The 13,178-nt window shown below is 40.6% G+C and overlaps 1 protein-coding gene across 2 annotated transcripts in view; it reads right to left on the bottom strand.

The window, feature by feature from the left end:
• The window catches only part of LOC138288004 (annexin A1-like), a 196,537-nt gene that overhangs the window by 144,223 nt on the left and 39,136 nt on the right, over positions 1–13,178 (bottom strand). For both annotated transcript variants that reach the window (XM_069229095.1, XM_069229103.1), the window contains 2 exons: positions 11,082–11,164; positions 9,253–9,343 (listed from right to left, as the gene is read on the bottom strand). In XM_069229095.1, the coding sequence (XP_069085196.1) occupies positions 9,253–9,343; positions 11,082–11,141 (151 nt within the window). In that variant the 5' untranslated portion in view covers positions 11,142–11,164. The remainder of the gene's footprint in view (positions 1–9,252; positions 9,344–11,081; positions 11,165–13,178) is intronic.

The raw sequence follows: 13,178 nt of genomic DNA, 5'->3' as shown, positions 1-13,178 counted from the left end.
TATAGGGTTACTGTGGCTGAAGGATACAGCAGTGAGTATCAATTATCAACTGGACTGTTTTGCACCACTTTCAAGGAAAAGTTCCTTGACATGTCATTGGCCACTATGTTGTGATCCCTGTTAGATCCATTAACAGTCAGACAGTGGAAAAATGGCCTGGAGAACTTTTCCCACCCTTGAGGGCACTCTGTAATCTGTCACTGAGTCGAGGAGAAGTTTCCCATATCCGAAAAAGGCCATGATCTCTCCTCTACTAAACAAAACTAAGCTGACCCAGTCATGTTGAGTAATTATAGGCCTATTTCTCTCCTCCCATATCCAGTAAAGATCCTAGAATGATATGTTATCAGACTTCCATCATTTTATTTGGAAGACCAATCTATGCTAGAGGGAGAACAATCTGGCTTTGGGTCCGGTCATGGTCCCGAGACAGCTTTAGTGAGTGCAATGGATGACCTATGAAGGAGGGCAGATAATGGTCAGGCCGTTATGTTGGTGCTGCTTGACTTGTCAGCTGCTTTTGATATATCAACCATAAGATTCTGCTGACTAGGCTAGAATCCTGTGGTCTGGATGGAACCATACTAAAAGGGATGCAATCCTATTTACAGGACCGGAGTCAGGCGGTGACTTTGCCCCCATACTGCTCGGAATTTGGAAGTATCCAACATGGGTTATCGCAAGGGTCGCACTAATCCAATCATATTCAATGTTCCTATGAAGCCACTAATTACCTTAATAAAAAGCCATAACATCTTAGTTATAATTTATACTGATGACACACAATAGATTTTGTCACTTAATCAACAGGTTGAGATATCTTTCTTTCAATCATGTATGATTGACATTGTAAAAAAGGATGGATGCAACCTCCCTGGAAGGGGATAAGGCGGATTTTCTTTGTTGTGCTCCAAACAAAGGCCCAATTCTTGGCCTCTAACCACGGAAACCGAAATGTGCTCCGCTGAGGCTGTACATAATCTGGGAGTTATTTTCAATGCTTATTTCTCACTCGAGAAGCAAGTGAATAAGGTGGCTGATGCATATTCTGCCTTATTGTGTAGCCTTCGAAAGTTGTTTCCAGTATCACCGATGCAAGCTAAGACGCTAGTTACCAGGAGTGTAATACTCAGTCGGCTTGACTATAACAATGCCATACTTCTTGGTGCACCAGACATTTTGATTAAGGCACTACACAGAGTCCAATCAGCTGCTGTCAAACTGGCCTTGAACAGACCTCGCAAATCCCCTGCTTCTAGTGCTTTTAAGGAATTGCACTGGCTCCCCATAGAACAAAGCATTCTGTTCAAAGCTATGTGTATTGTGTTTAGGGCACTACAGGGGAAAGGCCCAGTACTTCTTCAATGCCAACTGCAAAGATTTGTTTCTTCAAGAGCCTTGCGCATTGCAACTGACAAAATGGTGCATTTACTCAGATATTTAAGAGCTCACCTGGGGGGGGTTGTAAGCCTTCTCTTTCAAAGCTGCTCAGCAATGGAATGTGCTTCTTAGTCACTTTGAGAGTGTTCTCTGAACTATTGAAATTTAGGAAAGTCCTGAAGACTTGGCTGTTTCCTAATTAAGACACCATCTTCAGGTTGTGGTTCCTCCATGCTCTGGCTTTTTTCCTCTCCTCCCTGCTAAATAATTGCTGTACCACCAGAACACTAGTCTTGGTCACAGTGCGCTCTATAGGTATCATAAATAAATTATGAATTAAAAAAATGAGGTCAGAAAAAGAGGAGGAGGAAGGCAAAACATTTGGGGTGATCCTTCAGAGAGGGCCATTTTCCAACAACAGCCACTACAGAAGATATTGAGCTCCGAAAGAGCACCAATTCATTCACCTCCATCATAGATTTCAGATAATTTTTCAAGGTGGAACTGCACAGTAAACACACTTGCTTTGTCTTGCCCAAGAGCAAGAAGTAAGGCTGATTTGTACTTTATGGAAGCAGAGCTTCAACTGGCGCATCTGCTTTATTTTTAAGTGTAAATGCTTCCCCTTGTAATTTACTTTCTGTGAAATGAGCATTGGTGTCACAATGCATTCTGACTTGCTTATTTAACCAAAAGAGGCCACAGTTCTGTGCAAAATGTTATCCAAAATGCAGTACTTTCTACTGGATAATTAGTAAGTGTTACCTTGTTGGGTAAATGTATACTGCATATTCAACACAACTGCTGAGTAAAGAAGCCCAAGGTAATGTCTCTAGTGAGTTTGTGTGTCTGTAATTTTGGCACTGTGATTGTTGCTCGAGCGTCTTCACTGATAACATGAATACCCATGTGGAGAAGACAACAAGAGTACAAACAGTTACCTCTCCATCAAACAAGGGTACTTCATGTTATTTGGTGGAGATGTTCAACGCATCTCCTGAGGACAGTGGGGGGAGCCTCAAGGCTCCAGCAGCCCTGCTTGCTCCCCACCTCCAGCAGGAGCCGGACTTGCTCCTGCATGCAGGGAGCAGTTAAAAATGCTGCTCCCTGCATGAGGCAGCAGTCCTTTTACCTGTTTTCCTGCTCAATTGACAGCGGGCAGGAAAATAGAAGAAAAGTCCACTTTCACAGAGCGAGAGAAGTTTTCCTGCTCCCTCAGCTGGGAGAGGACTTACAGTTTGCTTTCCCTTGGGGCAGGTGTCAAAGATCCCGCCCAGAGACAACAAACTGCTATCTCCCCAGAATGGTCCTCCCAGGAGATAGAGGGCCAGCCCTGGTGAGTGGCGATCCCCAAGGCCATTAATGGCTCTACAAAGGGGACACATGTCCCCTCTCCTTTTGTTTGAATGGGACGGCTACAAGGAAATGGTGGTCCCTGTGGCTGCATATGGCCGCTCCCTGTTTAAATTGTATTACAGGTCCTGGGAGGTGCTGGTCCCTAGGGCTCCAAAGAGTCACAGGATAGGGGTCCGTTTCCCCCCCCCATAATAATAATAAAGCCCTGTGGAGGTGGTGGTCCCTGAGGTTCATGAGAGCCTAGTGGAGGGGGGTCAGCACGGCCCTCCCTTAAATATGTTCAAAAAGCCCTGAGGAGGTGGTAGTCCCTGGAGTTCAAAAGAGCCTTAGGAGGGGTCCCCGTGCATCCCCCTACTTTTTTTAATTTTTAGTGCTCCATGAACCCGGGTCCTGGCCTACCCAGGGGCTATATTGTAAACAACTGCAGAAGACTGTGCTTGTTGTTTTTTAAAATTTTCACCAGATTTGTGGATCTGCTACAAATTATAGCTCAAATTTTAAAAAATGCTTTTTGCCCTGACAGGGTTCCAGGGGTCCCTCAGCACCTGAGCTTGGAGTCAGGGTATTCCTACCCTGCCCCCTTTTCTTTTTGTTATACTATTTTTTGGGACTCGACTGAGTCCGACTCACAAAATGGCTGCCAACACTTCCTGGTTTAAGTGTTGGCAGCCTATCAATTCTCAGCATAAGATCTCTGTGACCCACAGATTCTCTGTGTCTCTAGATATACAAATGTGGATTTCCTTTAATATCTCTAAAAGTACTGAATAGATTATACCAAATCACGAAAAGGGTAATTTCTGGACCAAGAGCTACCTTTCTGCCAAATTTGGTGTAATCGTGCCCAGCGGTTCGGCCTGTAGTTGTGTCTAAAAATCCCTATGGAAATTGCATGGGGAAAGAGTGTTTTGGGACCACCCTTTTTCTTGGCCCCTGTCTGGTGAGGAGCTGATGTGTGTGGCAAACTAGTTTTGAACATTTTGTGAAGATTTGTCAATTGGCACCAAAGTTATTGGTAACACAAAGAAACACTTTTCCTATGGAAACGAGGTCCTAATTATAACTACCTACTGGCAACTGCCAGTAGGTAACATGCATACATGTATAAAATGTCAAAGTTTCAGTTCACATTTATGAAGGTCTTCTATAAATGATGAAGAATAATTCCTTTAAACAGACTTCACATTCCTTAATTTATGTTTATTTGAACTGCAGGTAGTTAAATTTGTTCATGCACTGCTATTGATTGAATGCTTATAGATGCATAAAACAATCTTTAGAAATATTTGACTGGTTCTTTGCTTTATGATGAAAATATATTGCAGTTACAGTGAAACCTGAAGGCCAGTGGCACTAGTCAAATACTAGAAAAACCAAAAACATAGCTTACACCCCCATCATGTGCTCCTCAAGACTTCACACAACACATCACTGCTGACATCTCAAAGGACAGCACTGATGACACCACTGATCAGATAGACATCAGTGTAGGGACAATGATCATGTGTGAATCAGAGTGTTTGAAAAATTAAAACACACAAGAAATTACTGAAGGTCGATTTCTATGCCTCTAATGAACTAAACAAGATGCAATGTTATATGGACTGGATCCTGGTGGAAAAAAGAAACCACAGGAGGAAATGTGGCCTCATAATCAGAGCTGCAGATTTTCACGCTGGGCAATCAGGATTAATTGCTGGTGTCAGCTCAGCATTCTGATATTCTGAAAAAAATCACTTAATATCACTATACCTAAAAAACAAATTAAAAACCCTGACCGTGTGTAATGTAATCTGCTGTTCGTGTAAAGCACTCTGGTGCCTTCGGGCTCAGTTTGCACTACACAAAAAATGCAAAAAAATGTGAGACCAAAAAAAACATTGCACTTGAACTGTGAATAAGATGTGGCCTTTGGCATCCACTGCACATAAACCCTTTCCTCTATAAACAACTATGCATGGGCTTTGGCCAAGTGCAGCTTGTATATGATGTACATTTTCTTTGTGTGTACTGTCTAATCTATGTCGAAGTTATAGAGATGGGTCAAAAAGTATATATTTGCTAATGGGTTTGGCTTCACTTGACAAATATGTTTGTAAATTGGCAGGCAGCTAGCCCATTAAGCCTAATTCTGACATCTGATGTTTCATGCTGATCTGCTAATGGTGATAAGGTTATCAGCCTGTCAAATGTATTATGATCTCTTTCCTTCATACTTTAATTAATCCAGCCGCATCTTAAGAAATATACATACATTGGAGATGCCAGAGCCAAATGTCATGCAGTTTGTTGAAAGGCCCCAAAGTTTTTCGGAAATGAACACATTCTCTCCTTTACTCTGGCCCTCTCCGCCCAAACATGTAAAGAGTAAGAGAGTAAGCTTAACATACTGTCTGCAAAATTTCATGTAGTCTCATCAAATGGTGCAAAAACAATTTTAAAAATGTCACTTCAATGTAAACTGCACCATAACCCTAACATTTGCATAAAGATAGCTATAGGTTTAAACTTTTCGAGTCTGCTCAAATACATTTTGCAATGCTTGTATCTTAAACACTACTCAATGGATGTTCATCAAACCCCAAAAAACAGTCTGTTCTGGTTAAAACTTTAGTTTCATGCCAATGTAAATTTTATTCCATTCACCAGTGTGTTTTAGCTGTATAGGAGAGAAAAGACTCCAAGAAGAGCTAAAATGGTAAATACTCCTTTCCTTAGCTGATTGTACAAACTAGACACTAATATTCATACATTAGACAAGTGGTTCTTAACCTGTGGACCGGAAACCCTGGAGGTCTGTAAAGCCTATGTAGGGGGTCCATGAACCATTGGAAAATTAAATGACATTACCAGATTAATAAATTGTGTACAAACGAAGAAACAAAATGTGCAATCTCAAATTGTACTGTGTTCTGTAAATGTGAAGGAATCTGAAATTGGAGGCTAAAAATTAAATTAGTTACCTCAGATTGATTTGTGGGAGCAGTGCAAGTGCATCAAACAGAATATAGTATGGAGCTTGAGTGGCCTTAATTGTGTTTAGAAATGATCCAAGCTTTCTATTAATATTAAACTTTTGATTTTTTAACTTGTGTTTGTGAATTAAAAGCAATATTTATTCCGGCAGATGAATGTTTGTTTCTGTATATTGTTTGCATTGTTTTGAGGTTCAAATCATTGAAAATGCTCAAGGCTGGAGAACCTGGCTTCCAGTAATGACTCAGTGAGGGGCCTCCAGAATGATTCATTAGGGTTTCTCATTGGATTTGCCACTCACATAGAAATGTATAAAGTGCTATGTGAACTGGGAAGCACATTCTCCTGGAACACTAAAGGAAAACATGTTTTCTTATGTAGCAAATCAGCTGAAAAATACTGGTTTAAAGTTAGTGATTCGTATCTATATTATTGATCAATAGTGCTGGGGATAAAATGATTCAACCACGTATACGTGTTAATTACTTTTGGCAACTGAAGTTAGGCACCTCTGACTTTCAGGCACATTCATACATTACTGATCCCAGCCCAGTTTCTATGATCTGTGGTATTTCAATTGCGTACTCATTGTTTGAATAAGAGGTACACACACTTCCATTGTGCTTTCTTAACAGTTCTTCTCCAATCTCATTGTAAAATTCAGTTTCACTGTATTAAGAAAGCCACATTCATAAATCCTATGTAAGACAGAAGAGAATGTCACCTAACAAGTCAACCATTTGTTTCTTCGTGTTAGTGTTTGCACCAACTAACAAATCTACTTTTCTCTGCCAGTTGATAGTGCACACACAGCCCAGACTAGGTATTACTCAGACATGAAACACAGGCCATTTTTTTACTCGTTTAAAGTATTTCATTTTCCATGGACTGCAGTACAATACATTTATTTTTTCAATTTACGCTACAATATATTAGGGCGCATTTTATATGCTTCATCGCCAATCGTACAATTGTATGGGTAAAACCTCCGGGAGATTTGATGGTAGAATCTGATAGTAGGAGGGTTAGACGATCACATTTCCTGCCTCTACGACATTGCTGAATGCACAGTATGAATGGGAGTGGAGGCAGGACCAATGGCATTTAAAAGTATGACTAATGGGCCTATTCAATGGTGAAAGCTACAGCATCAATAGACATTATGTAGGACTCAGGAAGGTCAAGGGGTGGAAAGAAGGTACATTTGGTGGTGATTCTCTGTCGCATGATTGGGGCTCCACACCACCTGCTCATGTGTTCATTATTGTGTACTTAAATATACATAAAATCAGCCACATGCGTTTCACACTCTTTTGTGCACTTTAGCAAGGCTGTTAATAAACGAGAATTATCAAGCAGAGTACAAAATCTAAAGACATTGTTTCGGGTTGAATTGTCAAAGAAGCTGTATTAATCTCCTGATCGAGGTTGGGCCTATCTCATGCACCCTCTTCTCTTCCACAGACACCTCTCGTTTTCTTGCATATTTCCCTTCTCTATCTCCCCATCCTATCGTCCCACATATACTTCAATTTCCCCCTTGCCATCTTCTTCCTGCTCATGTAATTAAAATGCACTGATACAAGCTATCTTAACTGAGTCATCTATCTTTCATACTCTTCTTGCACTCACACAACTTCTCTCTCACATTCCCTAAAATATCCTCTGTTCTCCTACTTCTGAATTTATCCCAGCTTCTACTGTCACCTACGCTCTCCTCGCTCCATTTTCTGCATCACAGATTACTATCTACCCTATGTACCTTTCTTGCACAACCTCCTCACCTTCTGTCACAACCTCCATATGCCTTTTTACTTCTCCCTTTTCCGCAATCTTTTCACTTTTAATAACCTGCCTTGCACAATGTAACCGATTTGTCACTCTACTCGCATTCTTTCACACCTGTATTTCACAACCTCTTTTCTCATAGTGTCCTCTCTCTCCAACTCGTTGGCACGTTCTTTTAAAATCTTATCTCACGCATCCTCTACTACACACCCTTCCTCTGCATGGACTGCGTGAGTCGTGAAAAAAGGAAGGAGATGTTGATTTTCTCTTCTGGAACGACACAAGAAGAGTGAGAGAGGTAGGGGCCACTGAGTCTTCTTCACGTGACTCAAGCTGTCACTGCATAATAGGGACAGTGTGACGTACAGAGTGCAAGAGGAAAACATCCCTTGACAACAGCCTCTGTTTCCACTACGTCCTTTCTAGAATCCCAATATTCAGAGGAGAGTTAGAGGTACAGGGAACAACCCTGTGTGTGGATGTGATTCCTGTGAAAGGGCGGAAGGTCAGTTACTCATAGTAAAGTTAGCCATTGTCTGAAAAGGGCTGACCCATTGGTCTATTCTGTATGCTGTAATGAATGTAAGAAGAAAGTGAAAAATACAATAAAAGCCCAATAGATGAAAAGGGCGGATTGAAACCTCCTATGAGCATCTATACCATTCATCTAGTTATATTGCAAAGTAACTCAGTAAGGTTGCAAACTCTCTGGCACCAATAGTGTTCCACAGCTCATGACACATCACATTTTCACGGTATCTAGGTTGAGCAAGAAACATTTTAAACAATAGACTCAGTTCACACTTACAGTCATAAACTACATCCTGCAAGTTTTTGAAGTGTCCAGTATCTTTATGAAGTAAGTTAGATTAGGTAAATGTGACATTCATATTTGGATTTCCTTTTTGTTTCCTTCAGGTAATATATTTGCTTTCAAAGTCTTCTCTTACCATACACGCCCTGCAAAAACAAATAATGCAAGCTTTCCTTGTCCCCGTTTCTGTTTCTGCTTGGATTATTCAAGTATAATTTTAAGTTAAGATTCGTGTGGTAAATGTGTTTGAAAGTGTGTGTAAGTGTATGAATGGATAGGTTGTGTTCAACTCTTTGGCCAATGAATATCTTTCACCACTCCTTTGACCCTCTTTTGTGAATAGCCACCATTAGAAATCCACTTGGAAGTTATTGTGGAATAATAGCACATTCTCTTCACACAGATGTCACCTCCTAAGGGAATCTTATGGTTCCTACTCTCTGAGTTGTCAGTAAGTCATGCAGGCACTTGTTACTGTTTAAAGCCTCATTAATGCCTTGAGAAAATGTTCTACCACAATAGTGAACTTTTAGCGCTGTCTTGTATGTATATCGACTTAACAATATCGACTATCAAAATATTGGCACATTAAGTAGTTGTGAGTTAAAAATAATGTAGCCATGCTTCCCTATATATGCTTACGTTTACAGTATGTTGGTAATTGATATAGTGGATTCGATATATGTCCAGGTCATGATTATTGACCTTGAGATTGTGAATACAACCCGGCAGAATAGTGTGCAAATACTTCTGTACTGCCTTCTTTTTAGGGTGGCACTTTCCAATGATCCTGGATCTCAACATAGATAGTTACAACGTTTGAACTTCTCAAAATCTTAGCAACAGTAGGTTCTCAGTTTTGCAACACTCTGGCATCTTAAGGGTAGAAGAATCAAATGACAAAATGCTCTAGCACTGGTCTGCTGGGGCTACAGTACCTTTCTCCATCAGCGCCTTGTTGAGGGCAGCCGCATCTGCAGCAGCATTAAAGTTGGGATGATCTTGAACAACGGGTCCATGGAACTCAGGCTGTGAAATAAAATATGTACAAATGAATTGAGGAGCATGGTTATACCACCCCGATACCGTTTGACTTGGCTACTATGAGAACCTATCATTTGGCTGTATTCCAACAGAAAACTCACGCTTCTTTTGTGGCTATTGAAAAGCTACTTCAGTCAGGTTAGGTCGAGCAAGATCTATATCAGGAAGGTTCAAGTTTCTCTACTGCAGTTTGGAAATCTCACAAATGAGGGCCTAGGTTTCCTTCTTACGGTTTCTGAGTTGTGCTGTCTGAAGTTAATGCACTAAGAGGAATCGTGGTTTGAATACTTTCACCTTACACACTGCAGATGCAGAAAAACAGATACTAAGCTCTGCACTGAGTGACCACACCTTTTGATGATATGGCCCAGTGAGTTGAGAATCAAAGATAGTTCAGATTATAATGAAACTACAGAACCGAAATCCAGTCAGATTTATATTAAGATAAAATATCTGGTGCTTAGTGCAAAAACAGGCAATACCTAACGGTAAATGATAAAGCTATTGTCGAAAAATGTTCAGGAAATAAGGGTAAGGGGAACACAGATACGGCTGAGCTGGAGGTCTCGCTCACATTCAAAGAGTGGAGCACTCTCATATAAAGAGTGTAAAACATAGTTGTTGCTAAAAGAGACAACTATTTTAGCAGGGGAAAAAGGAATATGTTAAAAAACACCAGGCATACAGTATTTAAATCTAATGTAACACAGTTAACTCCAATTCAAACCATTACTCTCAGTAAAAGTAGCGTGAAATGAGAGTTATGGAACAGAAAAGTGTAGCAGGTGTGACAAGTGCATAGGTTCTGATGACTATTTGAGTTGGAAGAAATGAAGATTACAATGAAAAAGTAAGCTAATGAAGCAGAAGAACTGTTGCCCAGCAAGCACAGACTCCACTGAGAAACAGACAAAGAAGAGATAAAGGGAAAGAGCTTCAAGGGGAAGACCAGCTGAGCTGCTAAGGTGATTAGAAGAAGATGTCAGAGACGACTGTATTGTACTTCTATACGCTAGAAGGGAAGGAGGGAAGGAAGGAAGGAAGGAAGGAAGGAAAAAGGAAAAAAGTCAGTAAAGAAAGTCATCGTGAAAATAGACAATAGTCTTAGTCAAGTGACGGTATAAAGTGAGCGGTGGGCGCTCTAACAAACTCAAGCAGAAATTAAAGGGAGTTGAGCCAGAGTAAAACAAGGTGATCAGCAGGAGAACATCAAAAATAATTATACTTGTAAAAAAAATACACTGAATACTCTAGATCGAATTCCTTTCTGGGATAAAGTCACAAAAACTATGGCCATCATGCCCGTATTTGTATATGCAATTTTCCTGTTTTAGGCATATGCTTTTAAGCTCAAATAGGAGATTTAAGCACGAGGAAAGATTATAAGAAACGGGTTTAACGTTTAGTGCCACAAAATTAACTGCAATTAAATTGAAAAATATGCATTCTATGAATTGAGAAACACAAAATTGCCTCATATTTTGTACTGATGACGTGTTCTACTTTTTGTTATTGTGCATTTATATATTATAATAATAATAAGAGGGGCTGACATGGCCGTGATAGCTGTGAGAACAAATGGCTGACTGCAAAATGTGTGCCAGGTAGAGTAGTCTGCTGTAACTGTTTTTTTAGGAGAAAGAAATTAGCACATGAACATCTTTTTCAAATGGGACAACGTGCACACATATTTATAAGTCTGTGAATAGATATTAGATCTTACTTGGGTCCGCCTCTGGTGAGACTCTAGAGCCATCAGCATTTGTTGAACAATTCCTGACATTTTTCGTACTTAGGGTCGAAGTCCTGGAAGGCAAGAGATAAAAAAAAAGATAGAGACAGAGAGGAGTAATTGAGCAGTGGTATTAATCTCATTCAGGTTTGTTTCTATGTTGCTTTAACTAGTCTTGAAGAAAGGTAATTACTACCTCCAACTCTCCTCATACAGAATGTTGTTGTTTGGCTAGTTAGCTTGTACTTCCCAAAATTCTAAGGGACTCAAGTTGACTGCAATTGGACATTGTCTATGCAAGCAGCTCTCAAGTAGGAAAGTACAGCATGAAAACTGATGGACTGTGAACGAATGAAGCTTTTGAACTCTTTACCAAGAATACATAAAATATTTATACATTGAAGCAAACGTGGCAAAGCGGCACTGCCACATGCGTAAATTACTAGATGTACTTTGCAGACGCCATGCATGGACATTGTCACATCATCTTGGCAATGTATGGCACTTACAGGAATACTATAACTGGTGAACTGCTTGTCCGCACTTCAAAGTCAAGCTGGGCGCCAAATTTGCATCATTTTGTTATGCAAATTCAGTGCAAAACTAACTTCATATTTATATTTCGGCACTAGACCCGTCTAGCACCACATTTATGGAGTTAAAGTCATTTTTTGGATGTGGAAGCCTACTTTGCGTCAATGAGATGCAAAGTAGGTGTTCCAGCGCAAAAAATAACTCTATGGCCGTAGCACCATATTTATCCCCCTGTGCTAAAATGACGCACGGGGAAGAGCGTTCAAATAATGGTGCAAAGTTTGCTTTGCACCATTATTTAACGCCTGGGTCACGGCAGGCGTTAGAGGACCTGTGGGCCTATTTCCATAGCGAAACACCATGGAATAAGCCCACAGGTGCTCTCCCAAGAACCCAGGGACACCCACAACAGAGGGACAGTGGAGGATGGGGGGCCCCATCCCAGGTAAGTATAGGTAAGCACAGGTAAGCATTTTATTTTTAAGTGCCATTGGGGGCCCTGAAGTGGGCCCCCCTACCTGGCACTGGGTGCAACGGCCATGCCCAGGTGATCCTGGTCCTCCGTGCTGACCATTGGGGTAGTGGGCATGACTCCTGTTTTTTCTAAGACAGGAGTCATGTGGTATGGATGGTTTTGTGTCATAAAATGACGCTAGGCTGGTTAGAGTCATTTTCTTTTACTCTAACCTGCCTAGTGTCATTTATTGGTGTAAAACTCCCTTCTTCCACACCGGCAGCCCCACCCGGCTAACGTCATTTCTTTTTTTTCGCTAGCCTACCCTTTGCACCGGCTTGCACCATTCCATAAATATGGTGCTCGGCTGGTGCTCAGAAATGGTGCAAGCTGGTGCTAAATGTTTTGGTGCAAAACTGCATTTGTGCAGTTTTGCACCTAAAAGTATAAATCAGGGTCTTAGTCTTCCTTATGGACACCAGTAAGGCAGCATGGCAAGAACTGGGTGGCATGCATTGCTTGCTGCAATTAATGAGAATATTCCTAGAGCCATTTAAGGAGGATTATTTCTGCACAACTCAAAAAGGATAACACACCCTCTAAGGATACCATATCATCTATGTTCAAGAGGGGATCCCAAATACAATGGGTCGCATTTTAAAAACAACAAATCATCATGGCAAACAATGCAATTTTCTCACAATTCATTTGCTTGAAATGATCATTGACGCATTATGAAAATGAATAATGTATCATATGTCATCATATTACAGGTTTGAGGCAAATAACATATCTTCATTAAATAACAATTAATTCACAGACAAGACCATAAAGTAGCCCCATAACAGAGGAATACACAGCAAGCACCCAGAGTTCAATTCACAAAGCTGCTTAAACACCTAAGCTGAACTTAGTTGTGAAAAATTCTTAGGGACATACTTAGACCTGTTTTTCGCCGAATTTGCATCATTTTTTAATGCACATTTGGTGCAAAACTAACTCCATATTTATGTTGCTAAGCTTGAGCAAAACAAATTTGAATAGGGTCCCTATTTTAAAGATTTGTTTGCAATCGCTACATATTTCACTTTGGAGCGAGC

Source organism: Pleurodeles waltl, chromosome 1_1, assembly GCF_031143425.1.
Source record: "Pleurodeles waltl isolate 20211129_DDA chromosome 1_1, aPleWal1.hap1.20221129, whole genome shotgun sequence".
Classification (NCBI taxonomy): Eukaryota; Metazoa; Chordata; class Amphibia; order Caudata; family Salamandridae; genus Pleurodeles; species Pleurodeles waltl.
This window is presented reverse-complemented; position numbering and strand designations above follow the sequence as displayed.